The following is a 14,958-nucleotide window of genomic DNA, read 5'->3' as shown; positions in this document are numbered from 1 at the left end:
TTTTCAGTGTTTGAGTTTTGCTCCAAGTAAGTACAACTGCAAATTAATCTTTGGGCCTCAAGAGATGAATTAGGTGTCATTCAGCAGAAAATTACCAGCACAGGACAAACGGAACAAAATGAGAAAGTTCAGAGCGCTCTAAAAAATATTTAAGAATAGAAATGTGAAAATTGACATGATTTACCGGGAGACAAATTTCTGGTTTACAATACAATACAGCATGATACAATTATATGCAATCAGCACAATCCAGTGCAATACAATAAGATAAGATACAACACAATACGACGCAATACGATACAATACAATATATCATAATACCAATATGCCCGTTTCGGGAAATTAATTTTTTGTGTTGGAGAAATTGCACAGTTATTGTTATAAGAAATACACGAATATCTACTGTGTGTAAAGATAAAATAGGGAAAAAAAACATTTTAATTGAAAACATTTGGAGCTTTAGTGTTTTGCAGAAACATTCCTGATTCGGTTATAGCACTTTATGTAATCATTTATACGTTCATTTGTGGAGACAGAAAGTCATCGTGGAAAACAATCTGATGGCTCAGGGTGGATGTTGGCTCTAGCAGAGTCTGTCTGCGCAGCAAAAATCATCTGTAAAATATGAAGCCTCCCTTCCAGTTGGGTGCAGATGACAAAAACTAAAGTCCTAATGATAAAGCCAACTGAGAACAAAACTGTTCAGACAGTTTGTGGTTTGGTTTAACAAGTGTCTTTCTTCTACTTTAGAGCACAAGAGATACAGATTACAGGATGAGGAATGAAACCAGACTGAAACTGTTCACTCTGGACCCAGACACTCAGGTAATCCAAGTAGGAAGTCCACTTTTTTCAGCCTCAACGTTTTGCAGACGAAATGATAAACCTTTCTATGTGCTGTTTGTAGAAACTTGACTTCTCAGGAATAGAGCCAGACGTGAAGCAGTTTGAGGAGAAGTTTGGCAAGCGGGTGCTGGTGAACTGCAACGACCTCTCGTTTAACCTGCAAAGCTGCGTCGCAGAAAACGAGGAGGGGCCGACGACGAATGTAAGGATGACGTTTCGGGCTCTAACTAACAGATATCATTGCCCGCCTGAGTGAATGTGAATGAGGTGGTTTGTTACAATGACCGGATGGACTCCTGTTGACATAGCAACCAGACTACTGGCTCGGGAAGAGTAAACAGCCTGTGTAATGAAATCTAATGTCCTGCTGTCCCTCCCAACAATAAATGTCAATTAAATACTCCACATATTCTTCTTCTAAGATTACAGATGTACAGAATGGACACCTAGAGTCACAGAAATGTTGCCGTTTTTCCTTTCCCGATCTTTAATTTTAAACATTCAGCTGATTTGAAACCAGTTCTGTGTGTATTTCTGTTTTCAAATCCAATTCGTGTCAAAGAGCATGTTTGTCTTTGTGTTAGAAATAGTTGCAGTAAAGGTACGCATCACTATCCCTGGTCTAATTCTGAGTCTTTTTTTGTTTTCCAGGTGGAGCCATTCTATGTGACCCTGTCTCTGTTTGACATCCAGAACGGTAGAAAAATCTCCTCCGACTTCCACGTTGACTTGAACCACCCATCTGTGAGGGGCATGGTGCCCAGTAACACCAGTCAGTATATGAACGGAGGGGCTGACGCCCGTCCCGAGGGACAGCGGTTTATCCACGGAATATCAGAAGCTGCTTTGCAGTATCCCCGACAGGTGAAAATCCTATTCAAAGTAGCAGCACTACCAAAGAAAATGGCTCTTCCTAGTTATATCTAACATTTTGATTCTCTCAGGGAGTGTTCTCAGTAACATGCCCTCATCCAGATATCTTCCTGGTGGCTCGCATCGACAAGGTGCTTCAGGGGGGGATCACCCACTGCGCTGAACCTTACATGAAGAGTTCAGACTCCACCAAGGTACAGAACCATCCGCAGACCGATCAACACAAGCGTTGACTTTGGCTGCACCCATTGCTCTCTGATGGGTCCATGGTGGCTTATGATTATTATCACTAGGTGTACTTGTATTGAGTTTGGCAGCACTCTGAGTACTTTCTCAGCACAATAACAAGCCTCGGTCTCTGTGTGTGTGTTTAGATTCACAATGTTTCTGTTTTCCACTAGATGGCACAGAAGGTCCTGAAAAATGCCAAGCTGGCATGCAGTCGACTGGGCCAGTACAGGATGCCTTTTGCCTGGGCAGCGAGGTACTTCACCTCCTTCAACTGTAACTGGATGTCCTCTCTGTTTGTTGCCAGATTTCACTTCAGTTTTTGACTAAAGTTATTAACTTTCAGACATTTTCAAAGCACAAACAAACATGCAAGCAGTTAAAGTATGGCTCAGTCATTCTGAAAAAGTATTTAGGACATTCTCAAAAGTACAACTTAATTTTTAAATAGTTATATTGTAGTGAAGTATATTATTAAAATAATATAAAATAAAGCTAGCATTCCTTAAGAAATACAAATTACCCACTACCTTGCGAGCCAAAGTTACAAAAAAGTCTCACATGACCTTCATCCAAAGGACTTCATCAGTCTGAGGAGCCACAACAAGCTCAGTCCCACAAGCAGCACACTCACATAGCGGGGCAATCAGTTTGCTGGTGTTAAGATGGTTTCTGGGGACCGCCCTCTTCCCCGTCAACTCCTGAGGTAGCCATAGCCAAAGTGGTTCAAAACATCAAAGTTCATGCTCAATAATCCAGGTAGAAAATCCAACAAAGTTCAGTCAGGTCATCTGGACTTTTTTTGTAGATGTTTCAGAGGAGTTGACATGAGAGAGGCCGGGCCCATGAACCACCTTATCATCAGCAAACTGGTTGGTCCACTATGTGAGTGCGCTGCTTGTGGAAATTGGTTTGTTGTGGCTCCACGGACTGATGAAGTCCTTTGGATGAAGGATGAAACGTCTCAAAAAAAAAAAAAAAAAGAAAGAAACCATCCAGATAATCTGACTTAACTTTGGTGGATCTCACGTGATCTGTTAGTGCTCAGAGTATGAGTTGAGGATGACTTCCATCCACTACCACACCACATTTTATTCCCATGTCTGTCAAACTGACTGAGTTACAGACATAATTGCATTTGCTGAGGTCAATTGGCTGATGCAGCCATCTTGATTTGTCTCCAAAAGGTAATCAGTTGTAGATGTACCGGTACATCAAGTGATTAGTTTGTGGGAGTTTCATTAAAGTCCATCAAGTGGTTCGGTCATGGAAGGAGGATTTGAAGCCAGACATGCAGGCTCAATACGAGGAGCTCAAAGAAATGAGTAAAACTTTTCACAAAAACAAAATCTGGCAAGTTAGCAAACTTGCTCAGCACGGACACAGGGAGGCACGGAGAATCATAAAAAATATGAGCTCAGATATGGCAAATTCAATGCATCATGCTCCACAGGTTTTCTAGACTGATACAGAGGGTTATATAGGCTGAGGTAAACGAGGACTTGAGCTTAATGAGACAGGGAACAGGTGTGAGAGGGCGTGGCAGGACTGAAGGACAAGTACTGGGAAAAACTGAACTGATGGGATGTGGAAACTCAGAGGAACAGAACACAGAAAATAAACCAAAAAAGGGTCGACCCAACCTTAAACACAAAACAGCTGCTGACAAACAATTACAGACACAGGAATTGCCCACTTTTCATAGTGGTGGGTGGCAATAAAACTAGTTTATTTACTTTATGTTTCAAAATTAGGAGATAGCAGTATTCTGCTATTCTGTATAGTTTGTGTAATCTTATAAACGTATTATATTCCTGGAATATATTCAACATGTCCTTTTTTACAGTTCATTTTCCACCTAAATCCCAAAGCCCCAAAACAAATACCGGCCTCACTTTAAGAAGCTGTTTGGTTAAACTTCTAAACTTCAATCTTACCTAAACAAATTGAATAACATGTTTATTTCAATCAAAGAAGAGTCATTTTATATCAATTTAACTTGTATATTTTTGTGTTCAGCTGTTTATGGGGTGAAAAATTGTGATGAGCTTTTGTAGCTGATATTTAAATATTTTAGACATAATAAAATAGTATTTCTTGTCCATAAAACAATGTAATAAACTAGACGTTTGGTTTTACTGAAAGGAATGTACAGTGCAGTGTTTGCAGGTCAACACTAATTGGACACTTTTGCTTTTTTTTTGTGCAGATCTTTGTTCAAAGACGCTTCAGGGACTCTTGACAAAAGTGCACGTTTCTCAGCTCTGTACAGGCAGGACAGCAACAAGCTGTCCAATGACGACATGCTCAAACTGCTGGCTGATTTCAGAAAGTTAGTAACGTCCCTTTCTGCTGTTTAACCACCGAGGAGTCTTTCACAATGAAAAACATCTGCCTAATCGAAAAATACAAACATCTGTTAACACATTCTTATACTCTTTGTCTTGTTCCTCATTAAAGCCTGTTTCTAATTTAGTTTTTTGTTATATTAAGTTTGTTTCTCTTTTTCTCAGACCGGAGAAGATGGCCAAGCTGCCTGTAATTTTAGGAAACCTTGACGTCACCATCGACAGTGTTGCACCTGACTTGACAAGTGAGTCCTCTCGGATCCCTGCACGAGTCCAGCAGACGAGCTGAAGCTGCTCCTCCGCAGAGCAGGCCGCTCACGTCATCTTCTGATTGTTTATATGGTCTCCTCTCCTGTTTCTTCGAGCAGATTGTGTTACCTCATCCTACATTCCTGTGAAGCAGTTTGATGTGAGCGAACGGAGCAACGTCTTTTTTGAAGTGGAGGAGTTCGTGCCGTGCATCGCCAAATGCTCTCAGCCTTTCACCATCTACAACAATCACCTCTACGTTTACCCGAAGCACTTGAAATACGACAACCAGAAGTCGTTTGCAAAGGTAGCGCCACCGTTTATCACATCGATGTTATTTTACGGGTTCACTGACGCACCTTTTACACAGTCTCGTTTCTTTTTGTCCTCAGGCGAGAAACATTGCCGTCTGCATCGAGTTCAGGGACTCGGATGATGAAGACGCTGTTTCACTGAAGGTAAATGTGTGTTCATAGTGTCCAGAACACCTACAGAGGTTATTCTTACTAGGCCTGTCACAATAACAAATTTTGCTGGTTTAATTAATTGTCTAAGATATTATTGCGATAAATTATAATATTTGAAATTTAACAATAATTAGTAATCATTGTTCAATTTAAGAAGAAATGTTGGTTAACTTGTTTTGAATGTAATGCCTTTCTTTTACCACCAGATGGCAGTATAAGATTGAATGGAAGGATGGATAGTGAGGGATCAAGCTTTCTTTAAGAAAAATGGGAGGCAGGCCCCTTGACGTGACATGGGCTGTCTCTCCTTCCTTTTTTCGTTTCTCAAAATGGCAAACACTCGGTGTGGTTTGAGCTTTTTAGCATAGCATTTTTAACACCAAGCTTTCAGTAAATAAAAAAAAATCAGTAAACAAGTTCTCAGCTTCTTTTTGCAGAGTAAAACAACTTTTTACATTCAGGCACAGGTTTCAACTGTGAATTTTGGAGCTTCGACAAGACGGAGGTTTTTTCCCTGAGGTTGGCCTGTTAGCTTAGCTCGTAGCATAGCTTCTCAGCTTAGCTGCTTTTAACAATCCAAAAACGCCATTTTGGACAATTGAAATAGATGTTAAAAGGAAAGGAGAAAAGGAGGGGTCAGTGAAGAGCACCGGAGTTGAGTCTTTTGTCATCCAGTGTCTTCAGTAGAAAGAGAGAGACACGAAGAAACGATAAAGCTGATAAATGAAAATGAGGTTGATAATTTTCATTTATCATGCGATTAATTGATTTATTGTTTATCGTGGCGGGCCTAATTCTTATCAGTTAAAGCATCTGAAAAGCTGTTTTTTGTAATTCCTCAGTGCATCTATGGGCGACCGGGGGGACCCTTGTTTACCAAAAATGCCTTTACATCAGTATTACATCACCAGCACAACCCCGAATTCTACGATGAAGTAAGACACTTGTCCTTTATTCTTAATAATGCTCATTCCCACCATCTATTTTATCATTATTCATAAATGATAATGAGTTTTTCCAACTTTTGCGTCATGGTTTAGTTTAAGATTGAGCTGCCAACTCAGCTCCATGAGAAACATCACCTGCTCTTCACCTTCTACCATGTGAGCTGTGAGAGCAACAGCAAGGCCAGCACCAAAAAGAGAGACGTGGTAGAGATGCAAGGTAAAACACGACGTTTCCCCATCAAGTCTCAGTATGTTATTGGTTTTATTAGTAGCATGAAGCCCAAGGACTGACTCTTCCTTTGCGTCTGCTCTCAGTGGGTTACGCCTGGCTCCCCTTGCTGAAGGATGGCCGAGTGGTCATGAATGAGAGTCACATCTCTGTGGCTGCAAACCTGCCTGCTGGATACCTGAGCTGTCAGGAGGGAGCCAGCAAGGTAGAGAGATCCTCATGCTGTTTAATGATGATAGTTTGGCTTCTTCTTTATATAATTCAAGTTTTATTTTAGCAGTGCAAGATACTGTGTCCAGACTGCTTGTTAGGCCAGTAATGTGAAAACTGTGATTTTACAATAAGACTGGCTTTATAATGGATTATTAAATCTGTAATAATACTATTTTTACCTAAGCTGTAAACGCTTTACTAACCAATAATCCATGCTTAAAGTAAATGAACTAACAATGGCAATTGTAACTAACTTTTGCCTTCCATTATCTACTCTTGTCTTACTTTTTTTATTACTCTACTTTAAATGTTTGATTTTTGGCATTGAATGTTTATAAAAAAAAGATTTTCAATTAGTAAAACAAGCCAAGTGACAAAGAATACAAATAGTTGAGCAGCAATGCATGTGTTAGATTTGCCTGAATTAAAAAATATAAAATAAATAAAAAAAATATATACACAAGAGCATAAAAGCACAATATTAAAACAAGAAAAATTGCATTATTTTGTGAAACAGTTGAAATTTTTAAGGAATAAATTATTTACTGACTTGTTAAAGTTAAAACAATCAGAACAGAAGATTAAATGAGCGAAACAGCTGAAAGCAAAATGTTGCAAAGCCATAGCTAAAATGAACAAAACTGTAGCTAAAAGCTGGATTTAGCAAGATGTTAGACAAAAACTAAAAAGAGCTTTTGAGAAGACAAATAGATCAAAGTCAGTTTCAGAGAACATTATTAAAAGAATTGAAGAGATCTCAAAGTAATTTTATAGAAAAAAATGTGAAAAATATTCAAAATATTTAAATAAAATACAAATACTTAAAGTTATAGCACACTATTTATGATCAAGCTTAATGATGATTATATGACTGGTTAGAATAGCATTATTAAAACCCTAACAGTATCCTCAATAACAGAAAAATAGAAAATTTGTAAAGACACAGTAAAATAAATAAATTGTTTCAATTAATTACTTTGTTAAGAACCAGAAAAAGACCCACAAGCATAAATAAAACGCTGGCAGGTGGTGACAGAGGTTACTTCAACTTTTACGTTTTTTAACAGCTTTCATTAATCTAAGTATTCTGATCCTGGATCCTGTGGGTCATTAGGATTTTATAGTGATCTGATAAAACTCAGTCTTCTGCTGTTTGTGCTGTTACAGCATTTGGGTCCGGAGGTCAAATGGGTCGATGGAGGAAAGCCATTATTCAAAGTGTCCACTCATCTCGTGTCCACTGTGTACACTCAGGTGGGTCCAAGTATTACCTGCATCATATTGTTCCTGAAATGTTCCTCTTTGCAGCATGAAACCAAATTCTGTGTCTCACCTTTTTTTTTTGTTTGTTTTTAAGGATCAACATTTGCACAACTTCTTTCTTCACTGTCAGAGCGTTGCATCAGCAGCTCAAGTGTCAGGAGGAGAACTGGTCAAATTCCTGAAAGTAAATCAGCAAGTTAACTTCCATCTTAACTTTAAGTTTTCGATTTTGTTTAAATGTTCATAAATTCCTCACATAACGACAGTTAAATCAGTTTAAGACACAACATTTGACTGAAGTGTTACAAAGTGCTTTAATTCAGCAGAACACTCGTTCAGGTTCACAGCATCAACCCAACCAAGATGCAAGAACATCAAACTAACTACAAAAATGAAAACTTTTTTATGATAGCACACAGTCTAGACATTGTTAAAAGATTGTTTTTGTTTTTTTCTGATGCAGTGTGCTCACCACAGAACTTCCTACTGTCTTGCATGTTAAACTAATTTAGTAGAAATGGACAAAATACACTTTAAACGCTACATTAAGTCATATCTACACCAGTCTTGGCACACAGTTTCAATTTCAGTTTTTTTTTAATGTAACACAAGTTTTGCCTTGATGCGGAAAATGATTTTAGAATTGAAGTTTGGGTACAATCACATCTGCAAAGTAGAAAGGTGTGGCATAAATTAACACATAATCGCTCTGTTCTACCTCTCTAGCTCAGATGTGCCATGAAATTACAAACTGTTGAGCCAGTTTTTGCTCAAACAGTTTGAATGATACTTTATCTGATTTGTAACTTGCCAGCACAGTCTGCCTAATAGTTTGTGCAAAACATTACTTTTTTTTTTATAAAGCAGTGTTAGGTATTTTGGGTTTAATGTAATCACAGCAGTGAAGGCTCAAACAGGTCAGCTGTGGTTGATGGCAGCTCTCCAAATTACTTATTTTCATTCAACCGTTATTTATACAGGTCAGTCTAGTTGAGACTCGAGGACTCATTTACAAGAGAGACCTGATTTTAACAAACATACCATACCATACCAATTTATTTATAGAGCACTTAAAACAGCAACAAGGCCAACCAAAGTGCTGTACAAAAGAAAACAAACATGCACAGCGGACAGGAAAACATAAAATAGAAATACAGATACAAATAGCAGCAGAAGCTAACTAAAATGGCCAACAGAGTAGAGAACAGACTGGACCAAAACAAATCACAACGTGGTAAAGGCAAGAGAATAGAAGTGGGTCTTCAAGCGAGACTTAAAGACTGAGAGTATGGGAGCCTGCCGGACACTCAGTGGCAGCTCATTCCACAGTCGTGGACCTGCAACAGAGAAAGCCCTGTCACCTCTGAGCTTACGACGGGTTTCTGGGACTGAGAGAAGCATCTGGTCTGCTGACCTCAGAGAGCGCGGTGGGACATATGGCTGCAGAAGATCAGTGAGATAGGATGGGGCGGAACTGTTCAGTGATTTAAAAACATGCATGAGAATTTTGAATTGGATCCGAAGGTGAATGGGTAGCCAGTGCAGGGAGGCCAAAACTGGCGTGATGTGCTCTCTATAGCCTGTACCATTTAAAAATCGGGCTGCAGCATTTTGGACCAGTTGTAGACAAGCAATGGAGGACTGACTGATTCCAAACAGAAGTGAATTGCAGTAATCAAGCCTAGATGTTATGAAGGCATGGATCACTGTCTTGATTGATGACAACAGTGGACAACAAAGGCAATAGTAGACAATCATAATCGAAAGCATCCATCCATTATCTTTACCCGTTTATTCCATTTTGGGTCACGGGGGTCGCCGGTGCCCATGTCCAGCAATCACTGTGCGAGAGGCGGGGTACACCCTGGACGGGTCGCAAGTCCATCACAGGGCCACATAGAGACAAACGAGACAAACAACCATTCACTCTCTCACTCACACCTAGGGACAATTTAGAGGTACCGATCAGCCTAACATGCATGTTTTTGGTCTGTGGGAGGAAACTGGAGCACCCGGAGAAAACCCACGCATGCACGGAGAGAACATGCAAACTCCACCCAGAAAGGCCCCTGGACCGGGGTTTGAACCAAGGACCTGCTCGCTGAGAGGCAGCAGCTCTACCAGTTGCGCCACCGTGCTGCCCTAATCGAAAGCATATAAAATGAAAAAGTAAATGGAAGAAAATTATATTAAAAAACGAAACAGCTACATTATAAAGTGATGTACTTTGTAAAATACTAAAAACAAGAACATGTCTGATTAGTTTTCCCATGAACTTAACAGATGTTTGAAGACACTTAGAGAGGTCAAGGTCGAGAGCTTCAGATCTTTTTGTAAGATATTCCAGGAAACAGGAGCGGAGTAGGAGAAGGTCATTTTGCCTAGTTCAGTCCTCACTGAGGGAACACTGCAGGTAATAATGTCCTGAGAGCGCACGCTGTAGCTGCACTGACGACGTGACATGTAGGAGGAGATGTATGAAGGCAACAGACCAAGAAGTGATTTAAAGATGAAAATGTACCAGTGGGAGAGTCTGCGTGAAGTTAATGATGTCCAGTTAACCAGTGAATACAGGGTGCAGTGGTGGGTACGATAGTTACAGCCAGTTATGAATCTTAGTACACCATGATAGACAGCATCCAACATCTGCAGGGTGCTTGTAGGCGTGTTCATGTAAATGTCACCGTAATCAATGGAGGGAAAGAACGTCGCAGTTACAAGGCATTTCCTAGCATTCAGAGTTAGACAGGATCTATTTCTGAAAAAGAAACCAAATTTTAATTTCAGTTTCTTCACCAAGTTTTCAACATGAGACTTAAAAGAGAGATGCAAATCAACCAAGATACCCAAGTATTTGTAGGAATCAAGAAACTCAATAGGAACACCATTCGAAGATAAAATTGAGGGAAAGACTGCTGAAACTGACTTCCTATTTGAAAACAACATCCCTTTGGTTTTGTCAGCATTAAGACATTGAGACGGAACAAATCTGACTGGATGATGTCAAAAGCAGCTCGCAAAAGCTGGAAAACCTTAGCAACTGTTTTAGCTTGACAATAAACAACCGTGTCGTCGGCATAGAAATGTAAAGATGCATCAGGAATGAACTGACCTACATTACTTATGTAGATTGTGAAGAGGGTGGGTCCCAAAACTGAACCTTGTGGTACACCATTGTTAACAGTTAGATAACTGGAAGAAGTACCATTCTGTTGAACACATATAGGCTTGTGTAAACTTCGTGTATGCAGGTACTGACACACAGGTAACAAAACTTCATGTTTCCAGCTGCTTCAGCACTGCATGAATGATTCATCTTGTCTGCTGTTATTGATATACTGGGCTTAAATAAAACATTTTATCAGCTTATTGTTTTGCACTTTTAATCTATATTCATGTCCATGAAGGGATTTCAGGCTCTGTGTTGTTTATTCTCTCTCAGAGTTTGCATGCCATGGAGAGTCATGTGATGATCAAGTTCTTGCCAACCATCCTCAATCAGCTGTTCAGGGTCTTGACCAGCAACACACAAGAGGATGTCACAGTGAACGTCACCAGGCAAGTGTTCCTGAAACGTCACATCGCTTAGATGTATGGTTCATCTAATATTCCAGTCAGTGTTGTTTCTGTGTATATAAAAAAATAATTGAAATGGGCTTTTCATGTGATTTTTGATTGTTGATTTTGTTAATTAAGTTAACAAGTGAAAGGTCTGACAAACACGTCTGTCAGTACGGGGGTCTACAGGTCCTTCTCAAAAAATTAGCATATTGTGATAAAGGTCATTATTTTCCATAATGTAATGATAAAAATGAAACTTTCATATATTTCAGATTCATTGCACACCAACTGAAATATTTCAGGTCTTTAATTGTTTTAATACTGATGATTATGGCATACAGCTCATGAAAACCCAAAATGCCTGTCCCAAAAAATTAGCATATTTCATCCTACCAATGAAAGACAAGTGTTTTTAATACAAAAAATGCCAACCTTCAAATAATCATGTTCAGTTATGTACTCAATACTTGGTCGGGAATCCTTTTGAATGAATGACTGCTTCAATGCAGCGTGGCGTGGAGGCAATCAGCCTGTGGCACTGCTGAGGTGTTATGGAGGCCCAGGATGCTTCGATAGCAGCCTTAAGCTCATCCAGAGTGTTGGGTCTTGCGTCTCTCAACTTTCTCTTCACAATATCCCACAGGTTCTCTATGGGGTTCAGGTCAGGAGAGTTGGCAGGCCAGTTGAGCACAGTATTACCATGGTCAGTAAACCATTTACCAGTGGTTTTGGCACTGTGAGCAGGTGCCAGGTCATGCTGAAAAATGAAATCTTCATCTCCATAAAGCTTTTCAGCAGATGGAAGCATGAAGTGCTCCAAAATCTTCTGATAGCTAGCTGCATTGACCCTGCGCTTGATAAAACACAGTGGACCAACACCAGCAGATGACATGGCACCCCAGTGACTGTGGAAACTTGACACTGGACCTCAAGCAATGTGAATTCTGTGTCTCCTCTCTTCCTCCAGACTCTGGGACCTTGATTTCCAAAGCAAATGCAAAATTTACTGTAATCAGAGAACATAACTTTGGACCACTGAGCAGCGGTCCCAGGAGAGATGCTTCTGACGCAGTCTCTTGTTCAAGAGTGGCTTGACCTGGGGAATGCGGCACCTGTAGCCCATTTCCTGCACACGCCTGTGCACGGTGGCTCTGGATGTTTCTACTCCAGACTCAGTCCACTGCTTCCGCAGGTCCCCCAAGGTCTGGAATCGGCCCTTCTCCACAATCTTCCTCAGGGTCCGGTCACCTCTTCTCGTTGTGCAGCGTTTTCTGCCACACTTTTCTCTTCCCACAGACTTCCCACTGAGGTGCCTTGATACAGCACTCTGGGAACAGCCTATTCATTCAGCAATTTCTTTCTGTGTCTTACCCTCTTGCTTGAGGGTGTCAATGATGGCCTTCTGGACAGCAGTCAGGTCGGCAGTCTTACCCATGATTGCGGTTTTGAGTAATGAACAAGGCTGGGAGTTTTTAAAAGCCTCAGGAATCTTTTGCAGGTGTTTAGAGTTACGTCGTTAGTTCAGATGGTTAGGTTAATAGCTTGTTTAGAGAACCTTTTCATGATATGCTAATTTTTTGGGACAGGCATTTTGGGTTTTCATGAGCTGTATGCCATAATCATCAGTATTAAAACAATTAAAGACCTGAAATATTTCAGTTGGTGTGCAATGAATCTGAAATATATGAAAGTTTCATTTTTATCATTACGTTATGGAAAATAATTACCTTAATCACAATATGCTAATTTTTTAGAAGGACCTGTAATGGTGTTATGAGGGTGAAATTGGTAAAAAATATTTTTTTTTTTTTCATGCTTTCCTCTTACATTTTTCTCTGTTAGAGTCATGATTCACGTTGTCGCCCAGTGCCACGAGGAAGGCTTGGAGCACTACCTTCGCTCCTATGTGAAGGTAAAATTCACATGCCAAATGTCACATTTCATATTCCATTATAACTTTATTTAGTGTTTGTGCTGAAGAGCTGACACGTCTGTGTGTGAATGACTCAGTATGTGTTTAAGACTGAGCCGTACACGTCCTCAACCACCCGAACTGTGCACGAAGAGTTGGCAAAAGCCATGACTGCAATCCTGAAACCTTCCACTGACTTCCTGACATGCAACAAGCTGCTCAAGGTATTTTTAATTAATATGTAAACACAATTGACAAAAAGCTTTTTCTCTGTTTTCTGATGGATGTTTCTCTACCTGGTAGTACTCCTGGTATTTCTTTGAAGCCTTAATCAAGTCCATGGCTCAGTTCTTGATTGAAAGCTGTAAAGTAAGGGTGAGTTTGCCCTGAAGTCTCCTCTTTACTACAGCATACTCTGTCTTGTAGACAGACACTGCATCACAGTGGTAGTGTTAGTACTTTGGTGGAGTTATTTGTACCAATGTCCTGCAGCTGTCCAGAAATCAGCGCTTCTCTGCACCCTTCCATCACACCGTGGAGACTCTGGTCAACATGATGATGCCACACATCACTCAGAAGTACAAGGACAATCTGGATGCTGCTCGAAATGCCAACCACAGCCTGGCAGTCTTCATAAAGGTCAGGATCCATATTTCCTCTTGTTCCCATTGTATGTGGAAGTAATTACCAAACGGCTTCCCCCCTTCTTCCTGCAGCGCTGCTTTAACCTAATGGACCGAGGCTTTGTGTTCAAGCAGATCAACAACTACATCAACTGCTTTATGCCTGGAGATCCAAAGGTATGCCGACGACAAATTACACCCAGGCTCAGATGTAAAACTGTACTTTACAAAAACGTAGGGTTTTTTTTCTGTTTTTTTATTTGTTTCAGACACTGTTTGAGTTCAAGTTTGAGTTCCTGCGTGTTGTGTGCAACCACGAACACTATGTGCCCCTAAACCTGCCCATGCCTTTTGGAAAGGGGAGGATACTGAGATTTCAAGGTCAGGAAAAGAAATTCACGCAACAAACTGGCTCAGGCTTAAGTCACTTTTGTTACACAAAAGGACTGAAGTGAAAAGATTTGCATTTTGCTTCAAATAAGATTTTTTAATTATTTTAAAGTGGTCGTCATTAGGCCTGTCATGATAATAAATTTTGCAGGGTGATTAATTGTCTCAGAAATTATTGCTATAAATGATATTATTGTTTGAAATTTGACAATAATCATCAATTATTGTCAAATTGAAGAAGAAATGTTAAAAACAAATTGCATGTAGTACCTTTTTTTGACCACCGGATGGCAGTATAAGACTTGTTTGAACCAAAGGATGAATAGTGAGGGAGCAAGCAGCGTGTCTCTTTGAGAAAAATGAGAGGGAGGCCCCTTGACGTGACATGTGCTGTCTCTCTTCGGTTCTCAAAATGGCAGACGCTCGGTGTGGTTTGAGCTCTTTAGCATAGCATTTTTCACACAAAGCTTTTAATTAAAAAATCAGTAAACAAGTTCTCGGCTTCTTTTTGCAGAGAAAAACTTTTTACATAAAAGCACGGGTTTCAATCGTGATTTTTGGAGCTTTGACAAGACAGAGGTTTTTTTTCCCCCGAGGTCAGCCTGTTAGCTTAGCTCATAGCTTAGCTTCTCAGCTTAGTAGTAGAAAGAGAGACACAATGAAACGATAAAGCTGATAAATGAAAATGAGGTTGATAATTTTCATTTATCATGCAATTAACTGATTTATTGTTTATCGTGTAGATGAACAGATGCTGGGATGTATTCATCATTTAACGCGAGTTCCTCATTTTTCTGGACTGAATAAAA

General features: G+C 40.0%; 1 protein-coding gene across 1 annotated transcript in view; it reads left to right on the top strand.

The window, feature by feature from the left end:
• The window catches only part of LOC119419632 (dedicator of cytokinesis protein 9), a gene marked incomplete in the record, with an annotated part of 138,803 nt that overhangs the window by 79,175 nt on the left and 44,670 nt on the right, over positions 1–14,958 (top strand). The window contains 21 exon segments of the mRNA XM_037686987.1: positions 751–825; positions 908–1,048; positions 1,498–1,710; positions 1,791–1,913; positions 2,121–2,203; positions 4,157–4,279; positions 4,461–4,540; positions 4,664–4,851; positions 4,937–5,002; positions 5,854–5,946; positions 6,052–6,175; positions 6,274–6,392; positions 7,568–7,654; positions 7,758–7,847; positions 11,106–11,221; positions 13,067–13,136; positions 13,235–13,360; positions 13,440–13,511; positions 13,629–13,775; positions 13,853–13,936; positions 14,029–14,140. Coding sequence (XP_037542915.1) covers positions 751–825; positions 908–1,048; positions 1,498–1,710; positions 1,791–1,913; positions 2,121–2,203; positions 4,157–4,279; positions 4,461–4,540; positions 4,664–4,851; positions 4,937–5,002; positions 5,854–5,946; positions 6,052–6,175; positions 6,274–6,392; positions 7,568–7,654; positions 7,758–7,847; positions 11,106–11,221; positions 13,067–13,136; positions 13,235–13,360; positions 13,440–13,511; positions 13,629–13,775; positions 13,853–13,936; positions 14,029–14,140 — 2,332 coding nt within the window.

This window comes from Nematolebias whitei, chromosome 13 (assembly GCF_014905685.2).
Source record: "Nematolebias whitei isolate Nwh7 chromosome 13, NemWhi1, whole genome shotgun sequence".
NCBI classification, from domain to species: Eukaryota; Metazoa; Chordata; class Actinopteri; order Cyprinodontiformes; family Rivulidae; genus Nematolebias; species Nematolebias whitei.
Note: the sequence above shows the minus strand (reverse complement) of the source record. Positions and strands in the feature narration are given on the sequence as shown.